The sequence below is a fragment of the Mizuhopecten yessoensis genome, unplaced genomic scaffold (genome assembly GCF_002113885.1).
Source record: "Mizuhopecten yessoensis strain PY_sf001 unplaced genomic scaffold, ASM211388v2 scaffold2681, whole genome shotgun sequence".
Taxonomy (NCBI): Eukaryota; Metazoa; Mollusca; class Bivalvia; order Pectinida; family Pectinidae; genus Mizuhopecten; species Mizuhopecten yessoensis.
The window spans coordinates 1064340-1087140 of NW_018404667.1; the positions used below are offsets into that span (position 1 = coordinate 1064340).

The 22801-nt window shown below is 35.5% G+C and overlaps 3 protein-coding genes across 3 annotated transcripts in view; 2 read left to right on the forward strand and 1 right to left on the reverse strand.

Moving 5' to 3' along the window:
• Nucleotides 1-4007: 4007 nt before the first annotated feature.
• Nucleotides 4008-22801, forward strand: part of LOC110446377 — a 48385-nt gene continuing 29591 nt past the window's right edge. The window contains exon 1 of the mRNA XM_021491498.1: nucleotides 4008-4339. Within this exon, the coding sequence (XP_021347173.1) occupies nucleotides 4258-4339 (82 nt within the window). The 5' untranslated portion in view covers nucleotides 4008-4257. The remainder of the gene's footprint in view (nucleotides 4340-22801) is intronic.
• Nucleotides 10382-13014, reverse strand: LOC110446379. The gene is made up of 2 exons (XM_021491500.1): nucleotides 12326-13014; nucleotides 10382-11269 (listed from the first exon to the last, which is right to left on the reverse strand). Exons 1-2 carry the CDS (start codon nucleotides 12921-12923, stop codon nucleotides 10863-10865), a joined length of 1005 nt encoding a protein of 334 aa, XP_021347175.1. The 5' UTR covers nucleotides 12924-13014; the 3' UTR covers nucleotides 10382-10862.
• LOC110446378 (complement C1q-like protein 2) lies at nucleotides 17587-19156 on the forward strand. Its single transcript, XM_021491499.1, has 2 exons — nucleotides 17587-18247; nucleotides 18569-19156. Exons 1-2 carry the CDS (start codon nucleotides 17645-17647, stop codon nucleotides 18971-18973), a joined length of 1008 nt encoding a protein of 335 aa, XP_021347174.1. The 5' UTR covers nucleotides 17587-17644; the 3' UTR covers nucleotides 18974-19156.

Consider the following 22801-nt stretch of genomic DNA (forward strand, 5'->3'; position numbering starts at 1 on the left):
TGTTTACATACAATTATCTTAAATTATCATTTTAATTTGTTTACATACATTTATCTTATACTTATCATTTAAATTTGTTTACATACAATTATCTTATACTTATCATTTAAATTTGTTTACATACAATTATTTTATACTTATCATTTAAATTTGTTTACATATAATTATCTTATACTTATCATTTAAATTTGTTTACATACAATTATCTTATACTTATCATTTAAATTTGTTTACATACAATTATCTTATACTTATCATTTAAATTTGTTTACATATAATTATCTTATACTTATCATTTAAATTTGTTTACATATAATTATCTTATACTTATCATTTAAATTTGTTTACATACAATTATCTTATACTTATCATTTAAATTTGTTTACATACAATTATCTTATACTTATCATTTAAATTTGTTTACATATAATTATCTTATACTTATCATTTAAATTTGTTTACATATAATTATCTTATACTTATCATTTAAATTTGTTTACATACAATTATCTTATACTTATCATTTAAATTTGTTTACATACAATTATCTTATACTTATCATTTAAATTTGTTTACATATAATTATCTTATACTTATCATTTAAATTTGTTTACATACAATTATCTTATACTTATCATTTAAATTTGTTTACATACAATTATCTTATACTTATCATTTAAATTTGTTTACATACAATTACCTTATACTTATCATTTAAATTTGTTTACATACAATTATCTTATACTTATCATTTAAATTTGTTTACATACAATTATTTTATACTTATCATTTAAATTTGTTTACATACAATCATCTTAGAGTTAACAGTAATGTTTGTTTACATACAATCATCTTAGAGCTAACAGTAATGTTTGTTTACATACAATTATCTTATACTTACCATTTAAATTTGTTTACATACAATTATCTTATACTTATCATTTAAATTTGTTTACATACAATCATCTTAGAGCTAACAGTAATGTTTGTTTACATACAATCATCTTATACTTATCATTTAAATTTGTTTACATACAATTATCTTATTCTTATCATTTAAATTTGTTTACATACAACAATCTTGGGGTTAACAGTAATGTTTGTTTACATACAATCATCTTATACTTATCATTTAAATTTGTTTACATAGAATCATCTTAGAGTTAACAGTAATGTTTGTTTACATACAATCATCTTAGACTTAACAGTGAGATTTGGTTTAATACATCTACTCTGTATCTTAGACTTATCATTTCACGGGGCCGCGGTAGCGAAGTGATTAAGGCGTCTGACATTCTGCTTCCACTATCCCTCCACCACTGGGTCGCGGGTCCGAGACCTACGTTGGGCAAACGCCAGGTACTGGCCGTAGGTTGGTGGTTTTTCTCCGGGAACTACGGCTTATCTCCACTACCAAAACCTGGCACGTCCTTAAATAACCATATAGCTGGTAATAGCACGTAACACACACGAACGAAAGTGTTGTTTAGATTTGTTTACATATGCATATACTCTGTATATTAGACTTATAATTTAAGATGTTTTGCCATTCGTTTCGAAGACGTTTTATCTCTTTGAACTGTTTTTTATCTCTCAAATGAGATTTCTTCAATCTACGTTAGAGATGAAAAATAAACCATTTATTTACATTCAATTCATCAAATCTATATATTATATCGTGTACATTACAATACAATAGCAGCTTACGTTGGTAATCTAATAAAAAAAATATATATTATCATAACACTGAGATTTAATTAATCCTTATAAAAAAAATTCTGGATATTTACAGCCACCACTATATTATTATCGTCGAATAAAAAAAAATCCGGAATCCGTCTCCCGTCATACCGTTTTTTGCCTATATAACCTGAGTGTAAAAAGCTCCGTCCGTTAAAAATGCCTAAGACTTTTTGTTACCTTCATATCTCACTATATTTGACGGGAGGTATTTAATTTTGTCCCGAGCACCTTGATATTATCTGTGATTTTTGTTGTAATGTAGGTGCATAATTCTGTTTAATAAATGTTTTGTCCTTTAAGATTTTTTGTTTTATGTTTTATTTTCTTCCGCGACTATCAAAGTCCCTATATAACTTTGTGCCAAATAGAAAAAAATGACCAGTCCGACATAAACTGACCGTAGTATGAACCTTGACCATTATGTACCTATTTATTAGTTTATTTATCTAATTAGGACAACAACATCAATAATTCATAACCGTCAGAACGATGAATAATGTTAAACTGTACACCTGTAATGTACAAGCTGAATCAGTCGCGACGTCCTTAGCCAAGCGTGACCGGTATTGAAACATCCAAACTGATTTTGTCAAATTTTACAACATCGTAAGTATTTGTTTGTATTATTTCTGTCAGTCATTTGAAGTCATAAAAGCTATGTATTTTTCAGCATTACTGTCAATGATATAAATATCACTAGCGTGTAAGTAGGCTAACCATGCTCAGAAGAATAAAACATACTTCAGTGGAAACGAACAGTGTAAGTAATGCCTAGTTAGCTTAACTACTTGAATAAACAAATATATTTGTTATATTAATTGATATTTTGAAAGTAATTTATCTGTTAAACAGTTTCTGTTTGTTTCTTTGATAAAATGTTGGAGAAAAGCCACATATACATACTCTTGAAATTACAATCCGTACACATGTAAATCTTACTTCACTGTCTTTGAGAAAGCTTTTTGTAACTTGTCTTTTTTTTCCTTTTGAGGTAGCTTTTGCATACTTAATAAAGAATATCATACAACCAATTCACAGAGTTCAAATACATGTATATCTTTTTTTATGCTTCTAGGAATCATCTATTCTTCTTCGACTTGACCCTGACGTCGTACATGTAATTTGGATATTTAGCTGCCATTACGGACAAAAGAGGTAGCACTATAAAGTCGGCATCAGTTCCGCGCTATCACAAGGAGATAAACACGAACATATCGCAGTCTCCCAAAATACACACACATACACTACACGCATGCATCTTGCACACAGGGGAGGCCGTCCTTAAATGACCTTAGCTGTTAATAGGACGTTAAACAAAATCAAACAAACAAACAAACAAACGGACAAAACACGGCATTGCAAACACTGTGCCCTACGCGTTGGGTGTAACTTGTAGATCGGAGCTAAGGCGTGCTATACAATGTATCCGGGAAATACACATTCAAGCTGTGATAACTACCTGTGTGCTGTGATAACTACCTGTGTGCTGTGATAACTACCTGTGTGCTGTGATAACTACCTGTGTGCTGTGATAACTACCTGTGTGCTGTGATAACTACCTGTGTGCTGTGATAACTACCTGTGTGCTGTGATAACTACCTGTGTGCTGTGATAACTACCTGTGTGCTGTGATAACTACCTGTGTGCTGTGATAACTACCTGTGTGCTGTGATAACTACCTGTGTGCTGTGATAACTACCTGTGTGCTGTGATAACTACCTGTGTGCTGTGATAACTACCTGTGTGCTGTGATAACTACCTGTGTGCTGTGATAACTACCTGTGTGCTGTGATAACTACCTGTGTGCTGTGATAACTACCTGTGTGCTGTGATAACTACCTGTGTGCTGTGATAACTACCTGTGTGCTGTGATAACTACCTGTGTGCTGTGATAACTACCTGTGTGCTGTGATAACTACCTGTGTGCTGTGATAACTACCTGTGTGCTGTGATAACTACCTGTGTGCTGTGATAACTACCTGTGTGCTGTGATAACTACCTGTGTGCTGTGATAACTACCTGTGTGCTGTGATAACTACCTGTGTGCTGTGATAACTACCTGTGTGCTGTGATAACTACCTGTGTGCTGTGATAACTACCTGTGTGCTGTGATAACTACCTGTGTGCTGTGATAACTACCTGTGTGCTGTGATAACTACCTGTGTGCTGTGATAACAACCTGTGTGCTGTGATAACTACCTGTGTGCTGTGATAACTACCTGTGTGCTGTGATAACAACCTGTGTGCTGTGATAACTACCTGTGTACTGTGATAACAACCTGTGTACTGTGATACATTGAAAGTTTTGTGCAGACCGTGGTTATTACAATTGTCATAAAAATGTTTACGAACTAATTTCATCACAATCCATTTTAGTAACTACAGAAAACAGAAATGATGATCAATATCTGTCGATATATGTTATCATACAACTAAAAACAAACAACATATTGACGTTTAGACAAAGTGCAAATGACACCATTTTCTTGTTTCACGGATACATATTGACCCAAAATGAGGTTGATTGGAGGATTTATTAACCTTCAACCCATGCTCTTGGTTACCATCGTTATGGCGTCAGCGTACAACCCATCAGGTAAGACACGCTATTTTCCCACCTTCTCCAATTGTACCAGTCTCATGATTTCACTGTCACCACTGACAGTATGATTTCACTGTCACCCTTTAGAGTATGATTTCTCTGTCACCCTTTAGAGTATGATTTCTCTGTCACCACTGACAGTATGATTTCTCTGTCACCCTCAGAGTATGATTTATCTGTCACCCCCAGAGTATGATTTATCTGTCAACCCTAGGGTATGAGTTATCTGTCACCACTCAGAGTATAATTTCACTGTCACCCTTTAGAGTATGATTTCTCTGTCACCCTTTAGAGTATGATTTCTCTGTCACCCTTTAGAGTATGATTTCTCTGTCATCACTGACAGTATGATTTCTCTGTCACCCCCAGAGTATGATTTATCTGTCACCCCCAGAGTATGATTTATCTGTCAACCCTAGGGTATGAGTTATCTGTCACCACTCAGAGTATAATTTCACTGTCACCCTTTAGAGTATGATTTCTCTGTCACCCTTTAGAGTATGATTTCTCTGTCACCCTTTAGAGTATGATTTCTCTGTCATCACTGACAGTATGATTTCTCTGTCACCCCCAGAGTATGATTTATCTGTCACCCCCAGAGTATGATTTATCTGTCAACCCTAGGGTATGAGTTATCTGTCACCACTCAGAGTATAATTTCACTGTCACCCTTTAGAGTATGATTTCTCTGTCACCCTTTAGAGTATGATTTCTCTGTCACCCTTTAGAGTATGATTTCTCTGTCATCACTGACAGTATGATTTCTCTGTCACCCCCAGAGTATGATTTATCTGTCACCCCCAGAGTATGATTTATCTGTCAACCCTAGGGTATGAGTTATCTGTCACCACTCAGAGTATAATTTCACTGTCACCCTTTAGAGTATAATTTCACTGTCACCCTTTAGAGTATGATTTCTCTGTCACCCTTTAGAGTATGATTTCTCTGTCACCACTGACAGTATGATTTCTCTGTCACCGCCAGAGTATGATTTATCTGTCACCAATTAGAGTATGATTTCACTGTCACCCTTTAGAGTATGATTTCTCTGTCACCCTTTAGAGTATGATTTCTCTGTCACCACTGACAGTATGATTTCTCTGTCACCCCCAGAGTATGATTTATCTGTCACTCCTTAGGTAATGATTCACACCCAAATTAGTATTTATCTGTCATCCCCTAGGATTTGGTTTCTCTGTCACCACTTGGGTATTATTTCTCTGTCACCTCCTAGAAAATAACTTCTCTGTCACCCCCGGATTATCATTTATCTGTCAACCCTAGGCGCGGTAGTCTATTGGTAGGACGCGGGCTAGTGACTGAATGGTTGCGGGTTCGAGGCACGGCACGGCACTGTTTGGTATCCTTGAGCAAATAGTTTACTCCGTTTGTTCCAGTCTACTCAGTTGTAAATGAGTACGTGGTTGGGCAGTGCTAGAATTGTAGAATATCTAGCTGTGAGCGTCGAAATGGCAGCACCGGCTGTATGCTCCCCAGGGAGTTGAGAACGATATTGGCTGGTTGCAAAGGCCCTATAACCACGGATAAAAATTTGTAAAGCGCTTTGAGACGACCTACTAACTATGTTGAGATAGAGCGGTATATAAGAACCTCGAATTATTATTATTATTATCATTATAATATTATGATTTTTCTGACATCCCTTAGAGTATGGTTTCTCTGTCACCACTAGGGTATTATTTCTCCTTCACCCCCTAGGTAATGACCCCCCTCCCTGCTAGGGTATGGTAGATGGCTTAAAGAGACAAAAAAACTATTGCGTCATGGGAACAATAACGCATGACGTCATCATTAACTCATGACGGGAAAGGTCATGTGCAATTTAGAATAAATTACAATTTACAAATGCTGAAATCTATTGACTTTAAACATATTATAGGAATGATAAGATGGAAATAATCATCCCCTACACAAAGGATGTAACACAGAAATACACAGCCTTCGGGCTGATCTTTGTGTTGTCTAACCCTCGTCAGAGCCCCGTGTTATACAAACAAATAAATCACCCCTCGGATTAGAAATGTCTCCGTCCCACCCTAAAGGTAAATTTAATATTCTATTTTATCAATCACAAAAAGAGTTAATAAGTACAAGTCAAATGCAGCTGTACATTCTATTTAATTAAAAAAAAAACTGTCCCTGTGTAATACCAGAAATAAAAGTGGACGTACCACCTGTCCCTGTGTAATACCAGAATTAAAAGTTGACATACTACCTGTCCCTGTGTAATACCAGAAATAAAAGTTGACGTACCACCTGTCCCTGTGTAATACCAGAAATAAAAGTTGACATACCCCCTGTCCCTGTGTAATACCAGAAATAAAAGTTGACATACCACCTGTCCCTGTGTAATACCAGAAATAAAAGTCGACATACCACCTGTCCCTGTGTAATACCAGAAATAAAAGTGGACCTAACACATTTCCTTGTGAAATACCAGAAATACAATTGGATCTAACAAGTTTATACATAAATAAAGTGGATAATACTCATGTCCACGTTGGCTCAAGCGTTTGAATAACCAGTACGAAAAATTACATCTTAAAAAATCAGCCACCGTATTAATTTGATAAATGACTTGATAAACATTAGTGAAGAAGTTGATGACTCGTGCCAAGTCCGAACCTCGATTTCAAGGCGTAACGTAAAAACGCAACACATTTTCTGTTTTTCTCGGGGTTTATTCACAACAGAAAAAAGATGTATATCAAGCTAGTAACTATTGAAGGCGGAAGCCAGTGATCATTGAACAATAACAAAAACGCATTTCTGATCCGATCACGTGACTGCCGATACGTACCGATACTCTATCCCCGACCTCGAGGTGAGTAGCGACAAAGGCTGAAGAGGCACTATCCCATGTCGTGGCTTGGCCAATTTCAGCGGATCCAATGGCGACAATGTTGTGTACTAAATTGGAATAAATAAACTGGTGACCCCAGACACCTACTGACCAGGAGAGGACGTACACTCCAGACACTTACTGACCAGGAGAGGACGTACACTCCAGACAATTACTGACCAGGAGAGGACGTACACTCCAGACACCTACTGACCAGGAGAGGACGTACACTCAAGAAACTTACTGACCAGGAGAGGACGTACACTCCAGACACTTACTGACCAGGAGAGGACGTACACTCCAGACACTTACTGACCTTGACCTTAAGAGGATGTATACTCAAGACACTTACTGACCTTGACCTTAAGAGGACGTACACTCCAGACTGGGTGCCGGTAAATACACCTGTGTAGGTATTGTAGTTGACGCCCCCGCTGTTGGTGATTTGGTGGTCGAAGACTTTTGCTTTCCCTAAGGATGGATTCGAAATTGGTTCTGTTAGGACAACTTGAAACGCCACCAATGTTGTCAGTCAGTCCTGGAAATAAATAAATCGTTTATCATTTAGAGAATTAAACCAAGTCAGCGAAATTAAAAACAAGTAATTATATACATGCAATGCATATGTATATAAATCGTATACATGCACAATAGTGGGTAGAACTTCAAAATCATGCCGCTTGATTCATTTTAAGAGTTCAAAAAAGACAGCGAGATAAAACAAAAGTAGAAAAAACGTTGATAACTTCTTGTTGAAAAGGAATACATTTCGCATTTGAAAACGAATACAATAAATTCTGAACGTTCATTAAAATTGTTATGTTTGTACATTTGTCCTTTTAAATAATAGTTATTATTTAATTCTTGTTTGAAAGGGGTACATTTCGCATGTTAAACTTATAAAAGAAATTATGTAAGTTCATTAAAATTGGTATGTTTGTAAATTTGTACTTTTGCAATTAAGTTGATTTAAACAAAAGTTATATTACGTGGACAAAATAAAACAAGTGTATTGTGTGTTTGTGTGATAGGCTGAGTCGGTTTCATTAGCGTTTACCACGTATTGGAAATACTTACGGTCTGAATTAACCTTCCTGTGGTGTCTGGATTTGATCCTATGTTGACCTCTAACGGTTTTAGAGTTCGATGAGCCAGCAAGGTATGTCGACGAATCTTCTTTATTTGTCGTCGAAACGTCGAATGTAGGTGGAGCGGGAGATGGTAAGGTTATATCACTTATGTTGTAATACGGAATCTCGTCACGAGGTGGAATGTGGGCCTAGTTTGAGATACAGTCCTCAGCCTCGTTTTCACAGTGGCGCTCCAACTCCTTCACTCGTTTACTCATCAAAGTTATCCGGGTCGTCTCAAGCGCATCATTTTTGCGTGATTCTGTCAGATCCTCTACACGTTTATTCAGTTCGTTCACATATTCGGAGCGTAATTGTTACAACTAGTTCATTCGTTTGGTCAACATAACGAGCTGTTCAATAGGGGTTTTGGTCGAGTCAGTAAAAGCGGCGTGAATTATCGGTTGTTTGAGCATGGTGGCTGCGGTCAGCATTACACCCGTGACTAATACCAATATGAACAACGTTCCCAAAAAATACTTTTCAAACCCCTCCCCATAGTATACACGAGCTTATAAATACTCTGACAATGTGTTGCAGTGTACACCTTTTTGCATGCCGTTTTATCTACCGTTGACACGTGCTATGGCAATAGAAATGTGCACCTTTATATTTGTGCAGTAGAATAGGAGTGTACATAGTTCCTAATGACGCCTTGTCTTCGGTTCATACCATGTGTCGTGCTCACATAGATAAACCAATGCGATACTTGACTTGTCAACTTCATTATCCACCGGAAACTTTGAAAAAAAAGACGAACATTTAGAAATCATTCAAAAATGTTTTTACCTGCCGATCGTTTGCACTTTTAACTATGTCAACCTTCAGTTTCCTGTTTGTCTGGTTTCCTTTTTTTTAATAGGAATTTACTAAACATGCCAAGAGACGAATACATACCATATACATAATATAGTATCGAACAAAAATCACTGACTCACACTGATTAAGTTAAAAAACGTTAATAAGTATGATGTATTCATTGTAAAATTGTACATTTGTTTAATGTCATGTGTATGTACATATAAACAATAGTATCCCTATCAACTGTGAGTTATCTCGACAGTATACGTCATCACAACATAATGATAAAGTCCACTAACCAGGATAATTTAGGCGACATATCATAATAACTATCTAAATAAGTTATCGTAAATAGCGATATATGCCACAGTATATATTTCACTGACGAAATATGCCACAGTATATATTTCACTGACGATATATGCCACAGTATATATTTCATTGAAGACTAAATACTTCTATATTTGGACAAATCAGTGTATTATTAACCTTAGCAATCTTTCATTGTGTTGGAAATATTGCAATACTAAGACAGTTTTATCACATAATGTACTGTGTTATCCAGTGAATATACCCATGTCATATCTTTTGCGTATTAACCCATGTAATATGACCTATCAGCCCTGTGATTGGTTGTAAGTTTCAATTGTTTCAATTGTGACGTCACGCCAAGGACAAGTACATGACGTCACAGACTTACGCACTAGAGTTAAAATGGCGGCTTTTCAAGGTTGCATGAAAATTGTCGTTTTACACAAATAAATGCCAAAAATCTTGAATATGTGATAAAAAGGATCTTATACTCGTTTTCATTTCATATAAAAAATTATGAAAATCATCACGTATTTTTCATTTTAGCTCGCCAGAGGCTCGTTAAATTGAAAAATTCTTAGACTTTCATATATCTCATATGAAATAGAAACTCGTGCATGATCCTATATGTATATCATTTTTGTAGATTACAATGTCTGTTTAGATATACAGTTAACTCTCAATATAATGCCCCTCGTTTCATTTGGTAACTCGTTTACTGCCATCAAATTTGAATGTCCCCTTTTGTCGGTTTTTTTTTACGAATTTCTTTATACATTTCCACCTTTTATCGCAAAAACCTCTTTAGCCATTATTTCATTATATAGAGTACAATGTAATGTTTAAGAGGTCAGTTTGTGTCCTTCAATGGTGTCATTACCTAACTATACGTTTATAAATCATAACACCGAAGACCGTTAAAAAGTTTGTTAAAAACTATATTTAATCAGTCTATTTACGAAATCATTGTCAACCTGAAGATGGTTTTGATGTAAATAACGAAATTTGATTCTGACGTCAAAATTAGGCATTTTAACCGAATCTATGAATATTGTAAATTACTCTAACAATCACTGAGTTTTCCAACCTTTAGGTTAATGATCAAGCCAGAAAAGAAACTAGGAATGGATAAGAAGAATTGAAAAACAAAACGATTAAAAGAATATTTCTTAGATTGAAAATGGTCCAAACTTCCCAAAAATCTTTTTATTATTATTCAATGGAAAAGGCCGAAAAAGTTCGAAACCTTTCTAGTCCATGTGCCGTCCCAAACTTTTATGAATGCAAAACGCAATTTATCAGATCTTCGCTTGTAACGCATCATGTAGCGACGAATTTCATATAAAGATAGGAAATGTTCTGGTTCCTCAAGATTTATTAGCAAAAGAAAAACAGTATGTCCAGCCAACGATCATCGCAGTAGAAATCCAGTGAACATTGACCTGTTAGGAAGTATGTCAGAACCGCTCCCGTGGCCAGCTACACGTACCCAGATTTCATCCCCGACCTGTAGGTGTGCAGCAGAAGTTGCTGATGTTGCACTTTCGAATCCTGTGCCTTGTCCAGTTACAGCAGAACCAATGACGTAATTATTGCGTACTAACTCAGAATCAATATACTGGTGACCTTCTACGTTTGTTGACCAAGAAAAGACGTAAACTCCAGACTGTGTGCATGTAAATACGCCTGTGTTGGTACTGTAGTGGGCGCCTCCGGTGTTGGTGACGAGTCTATTGAAAATAACTGGATGTCTTGTAGATGGATTGGAGATTGTGTGTGTAAGAACGGCATGGAACACCACAATATCGTCAGACGGACCTGTGAACAAACGAACGTTTTGTTATAAAAACAAAACAAAATAAATAAAACTGAGGAGCAACATTTTGTCCTTACCTTGGCTAATTTTTTAGAAAATGCTCATTTTAATGTCGTTCGGACGTTCGAAAACTTGCCGTCATTTGGTCATTAAATTGACGTTTGTTCAACGGAAGACTATGGACAACAAATCTAAAATATGTATTGCTGTATCTGCAATGCTGTTGTCGATTTTTATAAAACTATCGGGTAAGACATATGGGAACAGGGTAAAGCATTATGTACTTATGTGGAATAGGGGCATTCTACCCAGGAGTGTATCCCACATACGAAAACATGTATACGATAGGACACTATTTCACCCGCTACCAGTATGATCTGACTGGGTACAATGTTGTGCTGGGTGCCTTCGGTATGATATTTCAGTGAGATAGCACTATAAAGTCGGCATCAGAACCTTGCTAGTACAAGGAGGCAAATACACCAATATACCTTACATCCTAAACACACATACGAAAGAACACATACACAAAAGAAATTGTGACACGTTCTTAAATGACTTTAACAGTTGGTAGGACGTTAAACAAAATAAAACATAAACCAAATCAAGCAAGATGCAAAAAGCGGAAATGAATGATCCATGGGTATACAATTACAAATTTGGTTAATTACCTTAGGACCTTTCCAATAGTATTTGATTGTAGCATATATTAGTCTGAAGAAGAAAATTGGAGACTTTTTTGCCAGTTTGACCCCTCTTCACCCCACCCCTCAGACCTAATCTGAAGTTTAAATATGTAGATCTAAATAATCCGTACGGATTGATTGCCTTTGCCAATGGAGCTTTCATGCAAAACCTTTATTGAAGTCGGGTTTCAAAGAGTCAAAAGTATTAAATATGTACGAATGCACCACGCAGAAGAAGACGGAGAAGGCGATATGCCCTTGTCTCATGTGTCCTGTTCGTACATTCATTAAATTCATTATAAAATGGCATGAATTAATATGCTGTGTGAAATTATTTGTGTTTGTCCCAACCTTTTTGCTGAAAATACCTACTGACTCGCGTAATCTTTCCGTGGTGTATGGATCGGATCCGACCTTGACCGCTCACTGATTCTGAGCTGGGTGTTTTAGGAAAGTGTGTCGACAAATCCCCGTTCGTTGGCTTCGCCTCACCACGTTCATGTGATGCTCGGGAAGGCAAGGTTACATGGCTTGTATTGAAATACGCAGTTTCGTTACCAGACGAAATTTGTGTCTCCTTTGAGATAACTTGCCCCGCCTCTTCACCGTTTTCACATTGCTGTTCAACCTTCCTTACTCGTTGAGTCAGCAAAGCTATCAGGTTTAAATCTTTGACGCGTAAACGCTGCAGTTCTGCAACTTCTTGGTTCAGTTCAGTCATCACGCGAGCGTAATTTTTGCGTGATTCTGCAAGATCCTGTACACGTATATTCAAGTCTTTCATATCATCGGAGCGCGATTGTTCAAACTCATCCATTCGTTTGGTCAACATAGCGAGCTGCTCAATTGGTGTATTTGCTTGCTCAGAGGACACCGTCGGTTGTTGGATCATGGAGGCAGCGGTAATCCTTTCACCCATGACTAATATCAAGATGTACAACATAAGCTTTAGTAGTTGTATACCCTCCATGTCTGTTGTCAAAGCATACACAAGCTATCAATTACTCTGACAAGATTCAGTATACCCGTGTACATATATAGTTTTATCTTGAATAGTCACGTGTAAGTAATAATACATTGTACATTGCACGCAGAGATGTTCAATAGACAAGGGTCGTACATGTTGATTTATGGTGTCTACTTGTCAACTTGATCAAACCAACTACTTGGAAATGAAAAAAATGAGAAACAAAAACAAACCTAGAATTTTACGGTGTGCATTCAAAATAAGCTGTCTTTCCTTTTTTGAGCATTGGGCTGGTACTAAGTAATATCGACCTGGATTTATCCGGTTTGTTTTGTTGTAAATTTGAATTAACTAAACATGTTCTAAAAAAAGTATGATTCATATACGGAATGTAGTATCTTAAAATTCACACTGGCTAACACTGAGCAAGATAAGATAACGATGCAACTGTGAAAAATCTTTGTTAGACTGATTCATTTTGTTTTAGTTCAATGTTTACACAAACATAGATAAAAGCACACATTTACGTCGAATTGATAATGTCGGTGAATCATAAAAGATAATTAAGTCGACATATCACGATAACTATATCGCTAAATCAAAATAACTAATGGACGGAATATATGACTTTATGTAATGTACAGAACAGCGAATGTTGAAATGTTGAGATAAATATTTCAATATATGCACTAAGCAGCGTATTATTATATGTATCATTGTTTATGGTAAAGTGTCATGTTTACACATGATATGTATCAGATCCCTTACGAACGACGGTTGACTAAAATTGTTACCTCACTTAATAATTTTGAATTGCCCCATGGAGAATCGGATTGTTTTTAGTGTCTTCTGCCAAGCATAGGAAGAGACAAAAATTGAACTACTTCCCCTATTGCAAAACTGTCTTAGTATGTGGCAACCGTCCTCATATGACCCTGGCTGTTTCGAGGCCGTTCAATCCAAACAAAACCAAAATCAAAATGGTAATCCCTGTCTTTTAAGAACTTAAACATCAGCTAGAACCCGTTAAATAAACACGAAAAGCAGCCATCAAGGGATGTTGAATCTATTTCCTTTCAGGGAAATATAATGTATTGCTACAATGACGCTCGTTTCTGCTTGCTTGTGATTATTCAAAACGACACAATGCGAAGCCCCGAAAACCGGGAGATCTTTTGCTTCCGTAACAATATTAGTTATATATGTTCTCATATCATAATGTGGATGGTACAATCCATCTAAACTAATTTTATAGTATACTTACATAACTGATTGCTAACAATTTTCAGTCATTTTTGTAATATAAGATAAGATAAAATAAAATTAAAACAAATTGAACTTTTCAAAGAATGTTAAAATCAGCAATCATCTAAATACAATGTATTCTCATATTAATATAACCAAAATAATTTTAGTCGTACCCCAAACATGTGCACCATAACAACGTTTGCTTAAATTTGAAATTCGCGTCAAATTATATTTAACATAAAACACAGCAAATGTTCTGTTTATGTCAGTGGTCATTAACAACAGATAACAGATGTAGGTCAAGTAAGCTACTATCGCAATCGAAAGCCATTGAACAGGAAGGAGTATACGTCAGATCAACACATGTGGCTATCCTAACGTACCCACACTTCATCCCCAACTACCAGGTGTGAAACGGTAGTCGCCTATTTTACAATGTCTTGCGTTGTGACCCTTCCTTAAGTTAGCTTAACCTATATCAGGTTTATCAATGTATTAATTTGCATGACACTTAGTAAACATTCCTCATACTCTTTATAATGAAATATTTAATTAACCAAGGATCCCTGCCGTTTTGGTAGTCACTGTACCACCAGGCCCGGCTACTTTCGCTGACAAAGTAGTACAGTCAGTAAGAGCGATGCTATAACAATTTGAAGTCCAGGGTTTGAACCTGGTCTATCCCCCTTATCTTGTCAGGCACAAAGGACTGTTGTTAGTTATACTATATTTAGATTGGGTAATTATTTACGGATGGAAATGGTCCTTCGTCGTCTTGAAAATTGCAATATTTTTCGTGCATTTTATATACATTTAACCTATGCTGTGTTGCATTCAGAAATAAAAACGGCATTGAACTTGCTTCTTCTTCATTATTTTTCATAAAGGTTACCCAGGGTATGAGTTTCTGTTCAGAGATGGTTTATTTACGCTCTAATCATATCGGCGAAATAGGTTTTTCAGCGCATAGTAATGCATTGGTACGAGGGGCCTTAACATTTCTTAATCAATACAATGGAATATATTTAACGATAACAACATAAGTGTATATATACTCCATTAATGATATAAGGTTAGCCAAACACGCACATCTTTGAATGGCCTTTGCTGTTTATAGGACATAACACTCTGTAAAACTAGCTAGCTAACTAACTATCTAGCTAACTAACTTATTCGCTAATTAACTAGCTGACTAGCTAACTAACTAGCTAACTAATTTACTAGCTAACTAACTATTTTATGATTAGTTAACTAACATTCAATTATATACTTACATAGGCAAGAGCGATAGTAATGGTAATAGTATATAACATGTATTTGTGTTAAGATAATCTTTTTCTGAAATATGTATGACAGAGATGACTGGCAGGCTGTCTTTGCTAATGTGATTACTACTTGTAAGTTTTTGTACAATTAGTGGTGACGTAGCAACTACTTTTATAACGTCACTGATATTGTCTGCAGGAAAGCCTGACATATGCCATGACCTTAAGAAAAGACGCCCCAGAAACAACACATATACTTCTTTTCTACCAAACCGTTGTCAGTTCTTGAACGTTACAATTCCAGATAAAACGATATATAAAAGTATACATCGAAACGTAAGTGCATTTCTTATCTTGTTTGTACATTGTTGATAGATATCGAGGTTTCAAATCAGAAGCGCAAACGTTCATATTAACGTTAGTTATAGGTTTAATGCTGACCGCTGCCTACATGATCCAAGAACCGACAGTACTATACACAATGGTATGCCTAATTATTATAGTATTTCACAGATAAATGGCTAAATGTTATACAATGTAATTTAAATACATATTGAAATATGTGTCATTATTACAGCATTCACTATTAAGCAAAATATGCATATTGACATATTTAGTTGTTTATGTTTCCTTACGGAGATAGGTATACTGATTTGTCGACTTAATCATTTTGAATAGTCGACTTATCAGGATAGTCCATAATACACACCCTTATCAGATTATTAAATTCCCTAAACGAAGTGGGGGACTCTATTTCTTTCGCCGTAAAAGATTCCAACACCTTTCTCAAAAAACTATTGGACGGAACTTAATGTTTACCTGCCACAAATGTTTATCATGTTCAGGGGATGTGAAAATGTCCTTTTTTCCGATCGGTGATCCAAGATGGCCGCCACAATCTCTGATTGGTCGAAATTTAGATATTATTCGATTTCGATGAAATTTAGTACATAGGGGTATAAGGGGACTGCAAATTAAATCACATATGTTTCGTTGCTATAGCAACCACACAGCAAAACCACACGGCTTCTGATTGGTCAAAATGAAATATTGCTCGATGCTACTCAAATTTAATATGAAGGTTTGTTTTGGCACTGCGAACATAACTGCAGGGTTTGGGGGACTTCCGTAATGGTCCGCCATTAAAATTAGTACTTGTTTGTTTTTAAATCAACAAGTACTGTTAACTTCTACATTCTAAAATTAAAGTGTTCTATGGACCTGGCCCTCTGTTGCAACAATGACTTAGACCATTTGGATTACACAATTTTGCCCCTAGAATCACCGATGTGACCTAGAAGGACGAAACTGCTGTTTGGTATAATATCATTCATTTTAGCACAATGACCTTAGCTGCTAAGACGTTACACAATAATAAAAAAAACAATCCATCATGTTTGGCATAATCAATATATGACCAAAATTTAAAATATGTGGGATTTACTAAATGTTAGTGTTAGTTCATTTTTTTATGTTTAACTTATCCATAAATTGTTAAAATGTGCTTTCTACTCGTAACATATCCCATTTAATTTAAAACAAGTAATCTCCTTAAACATAACAGCAGGCAATGAGGGAATTTCAAATTGATCCTATACTTACTTGTGATGAAATCCATCGGTCAATATTGTTAGCGAAACAAACTCACTGGTACTGGAATCACTATCAGACAGTACGATGGAGTTGGACGACATAATGGGTTCGCAGACATTGAAAATGTCCATACGTGAGTCCATAATCTAATGAAAACAAAATATCACAAGAAAAAAAACATCTTTTAAGCTTTTCGAAGTTGTTTTTATAATGACTTTTTACCAAAACCCATATTTCTGACAGAAATACGAGGAGCTCCAGAAAAAACATGGATCTTTTACGAAAACAGTTATCAGTTCAATTAATATAAAAACAAATTTTTTGTGAGAAAAAAAAAGTTTCTCAAAATATCCCGAATTTAATATCATATATGCCTTACCTTTGATGATCTTAATGCTATTGATTTCGTTTCCCCGTGAGTACATGCCATATGGCGCGTTACCTAGCAAAGGGCGGCCTAGAAACGCAAACACTCCTAGTTCATTTCAGATATATACTACCATGTTGTCAGTGCTTGTAATGACCTTTTCAGATAAAAAAAAAAAAAAAAAAGTATAAAGGTGTAAACTGAATCACTTCGTCGGAGTACTTACAAGTTTGTGTACTTTGACGTCAGATATGGAGGGAGCCATACCACTAGTGCAATTATTTTGCATATTGACATTGGTCATAGGTGAAATGCTGACCGCTGCCTACATGATCGAAGAGCCGACGGTTCACGCCGTTTCCACTGACCAAACCGACGTCCGTACTGATCAGCTCGTAATGTTGACAAAACGAATGGACGAGTTGGAACAATTGCGCGCCAAAGATGTGAACGAACTAAATTTACATGTACAGGAACTTTCAGAATTACACGAAAATGATGCGCGCGTATTCACCCAACTAAACCAAGAGGTTGAAGAGCAGAAACGTTTACGCATCAAAGATTTGAATCTGATAACAATGCTGACTGACAGAATAGGGCAGTTAGAGCGTCAATGTGGAAACGATGAACAAACCGAGAACGATCCCTCCAAGCAGACACAAGTTCCGCCTCGTGACGAGAGTCTGTATTACAACACAAGTGATGTGACCTTACCTTCTCCCGCTGCGCCAACACTCGACGATATGACGAAAAATGAGGAGGATTTGCCGACACACCTAGCTGACACATCGAGCTCTGGAGCCATAAGAGGTCGAGGTCGGATCCAATCCAAAAACCGCGGAAGGATTACTCGAGTCAGTAATTTTTTTATTTTTATGCAGCATTTCAAAAAAAAATTGGTTTTTGTTTTATTCTATGCAATATTTATTAATAATTACAATTACATGTACATGTTCATTTTTGCAAGGAAATTGGATGTTTATGAAAGCTCAACTGCCCATTGATAATGTTCAGAGTGAGTTTTCCTTCTCTATCGAAACGAAACGTATACGAGGATTTGCAAGTTGTGTTTGAATTAACAGACTGATACAATCTCCGTAAAAGCCGTAACGTTATCGAGCTCTAGCTACCATGTTTTGTTTGTTTGTTTGTTTGTTTCGTTCATTTTTTGCTAGGTCCCCTCTGACGACATTGTGGCGTTCCATGCTATCCTGACACACACAATCTACGATCCATCTATAAAACACGTGGTAGTTTTTGACCAAATCGTCACTAACAGCGGGGGAGTCCACTACAGTCCCAACACCGGCGTATTTACCTGCACACAGTCTGGAGTTCACGTCTTCTCTTGGGCGATAGCTGTACCGAGTAACCAGTATGTGTTTACTGATTTAGTAAGGAACAATGTCGTCGTCGGGTCTGGTCGAACTGGCCAAGCAGTGGACGATAGTGCGGCATCTGCTACTGCCGCTACATACCTAGAGGTCGGAGATGAGGTTTGGGTACATGTTACTGCCCACGGGAGCGGATCTGACATATATCGCATCAGGTCAATGTTCACTGGTTTTCGCCTGAATTGATTGTAAGCTGGACATACTTTTCTTTTTCTGAAAAAATGTTTGGGACCATGACATATATCTTGTTTTTTGTTAAATTCAAAGTTCCAATTTTCTTCTTACGAAATAAAGGAATTAAAAATCAAAGCATGCATGATGTATACTATTGCTTTTTTGCAAGACTAGGTGTATTTTGGAAATGTGTGATTGAGCGACATTTAGATTATTAATATTTAGGCGCAAATTCTATTTTTTTCCTGCATTGTGTAGTTTGGATTCTTAATTAATGAAGTTGATATTTCCCTCCCAAAATGTATAGTTATTAATTGACAGTTTTAATATGATAACAACCAATAGAATAGTTTACAATTAAAGGTTTCACTATGACGTCACAATTAATCATAGCATTGACACCAAAATCATCTTCAGATTTAACGCCGATTCTATTAAATAAGTACGCTTTAAAAATATTAAGTTTAATAGGCAATGCTATCTGAATCTACAGCTAGTTAATGACTGTTTAAACTGAACCATGGAGGGTCATCAAAAAACTAGATAATTAGTGCAATGAAATATTACAATATTATCTATACAGTTAACTATGCCTTAACACATCAGCATACACATAATCTAGATCTAAACATACTGTATACACTAAAATACGGTTAAAAATAATATTGTAATACTGAATGAAATATATAAAAAGAGCCTAATATACTTCATTCAGTAAAATTATGTCTAAACATTAAAACTTTCTCTTTTAAGTTTAATATGTCTAATCTTTGCAACTTTCTCTAAACAGTATTTTTTTCTAAGCATATCAACGTGTTGCACATAACGAAATATGAAAAGATTACAACAAAACATTTCAACGAATTATATACAGAAAGAAAAGGTTTTAACAGTTTTAGCAAAGCATTTCGTACAGCAAAATATGAATAAAACGTGTTCTGTAAAGTAAAATAATGTATATTTTTTTAAATATTGTGTAAAGTAAACTGATATCTAACATTAACAACGTATTCTGTCAAGTAAAGTAATGTTAAAAAATAACGACGTATTATGTAAAGTAAAAAAATATCTAAACATTAAAACGTATTCTGTAAAGTCAAATAATGTCTAAACATTAAAACGTTTTATGTACAGTAAAATAATGTCTAAACATTCTAACGTATAATGTGAAGTAAAATAATGTCTAAACATTCTAACGTATAATGTGAAGTAAAATAATGTCTAAACATTCTAACGTATAATTTGAAGTAAAATAATGTCTAAACATTCTAACGTATACATTTTAATGTGAAGTAAAATAATGTCTAAACATTCTAGCAATTATCTAAATACAATGTATTATCATATATAAATATAACCAAAATAGTTTTAGTCTTACCATAGAAATGTGCACCATAACCACGTTTGCTTAGATTTGAAATTCGCGTCGAACTTATATTTACATAATATATAACAGATAAAAGATGTAGGTCAAGCAAGCTACTTGGCAATCGAAAGCCATTGAGCAGGAAGGAGTATACGTCAGATCAACACATGTGGCTATCCCACACTTCATCCCCAACTACCAGGTGTGAAGCTGTAGTCGCCTTTGTTACAATGTCGTGCGTTGTGACCCTTCCTAAAGTTAGCTTTAGCTATATCAGGTTTATCGATGTAATAATTTGCATGACATTTAGTAAACATTCCTCATACTCTTTATAATGAAATATTTAATTAACCATGGATCCCTGCCGTTTGGATATCACTGTAGCAGCCAGGCCCGGCTACTTTCACTGACAAAGTAGTACAGTCGTTTAGAGCGATGGTATAGCAAAGTCTAGGGTTCAAATATGATCAAGCCCCCTTATCTTTTCATGCACAAAAGACTGTTGTTAGTAATACTATGTTTAGATTGGATAATTATTTACGGATTGAATTGTCCTCCGTTGTTTTGAATATTCTAATATTTTTCTTGCATTATATATACATTTAACCTATGCTGTGTTGCATTTAGAAATAAAAAAAACTATTGAAATTGCTTCAACTTCATTATTTTTCATAAAAGTTACACATGGTATGGGTTTCTGTTCCTAGAAGATTCATTTACGCTCTAGTCATATCGGCGAAATAGGTTTTTCAGCGCATAGTAAGGCAATGGAACAAAGGTCCTTAACATTTCTTAATCAATACAATGGAATATATTTAACGATAACAACATAAGTGTATATATACTCCATAAATGATATAAGATAAGCCAAACACGGAGGCACATCCTTAAATGACCTTTGCTGTTGATAGGACAATACACTCTGTAAAACTAGCTAGCTAACTAACTATCTATCTAACTAACTTACTAGCTAACTAACTAGCTAACTAACTTACTAGCTAACTAACTAACTTATTATTAGTTAACTAACATTCAATTATATACTTACATAGGTAAGAGCGATAGTAATAGTATATAACATGTATTTGTGTTAAGATAATCTTTTCTGAAATATGTATGACAGAGATGACTAGCAGGCTGTCTTTGCTAATGTGATTACTACTTGTATGTTTTTATTCAATTAGTGGTGACGTAGCAACTATTTGTATAACTTCACTGATATTATCTGCAGGAAAGCCTGACATATGTCATGACCTAAAGAAAAGACGCCCCAGAGACACATATACACTTCTTGTCTACCAAACCAAACCGTTGTCAGTGCTTGAACGTGACAATTCAAGATAAAATGATACTTAAAAGTATACATCGAAAAGTAAGCGCATTTCTTATCTTGTGTGTACTTTGCTGATATATATGGAGAGTTCTAACTCAGAAGCGCATATGTTGTTCATATTGCTGTTAGTTATAGGTGAAATGCTGACCACTGCCTACATGATCCAAGAGCCGACGATACTATACACAATGATATACATCTGTCTAATTTTTACAGTATTTCAGATAAATGGCTTAATGTTATACAATGAAATGTGTATACATCAAAACATGTGTAATTATTACAGCATTCACTGTTCACCGAAATACGCCTTATGACATTTTCCGTTGTTTTTGTTGACTTACGGAGATAGGTTTAATATTATGTTGACTTAATTATTCTGAATAATTGACTTATCATTATATTTTGTTGACATAATCATCTTAGATCAGTCGTTAGTAAGTCATGCCTGAATACGTGAGTCGATAATCTGATGCCGGGTCAAAAGAAAAAAAATATCTAAATCTGAATATAATGAACGTGTGAATCACTACACATGTAAATGATAAATACACCCGTTTTTATATCAAAACTAAGTTGGACTCCAGACCTAATTCCATATTCTTGATAAAAATACAAGAAGCTCGAGAAAAACATGGATGTTATATGTAAACAGTCACTAGTTCAATGTATATAAAAACAATATATTAATGAGAATATTTTCAGAAGGTTTCTCCAATTGTTTCGGATTTAATGTTATATGTTCCATACTTTTGATGATCTTATGACTACTCAAAGTATTGCATTCGGTTATCCGTGAGTTAATGACATATGGCGTGACATGGCGACAAGATGGCCTAGAAACGGAAACGCTCCATGCTTTTTTTTCAAATGTATACCAGCATAAAACAAAGATAAAACAAAACTATAAAGGTGTATACTGGAGCACTTCGTCGGAGTACTGAAAGGCTTGTGTGTACTTTGACGACAGATATGGAGGTTACGAAACCACTATTGCGAATATTTTGCATATTTACATTTGTCATAGGAGAAAGGCTGAACGCTGCCTACATGATCAAAGAACCGACGATTCACGCCGCTTCCCCTGACCAAACCGATGTCCGTATTGATCAGATCGAAATGTTGACAAAACGAATGACCG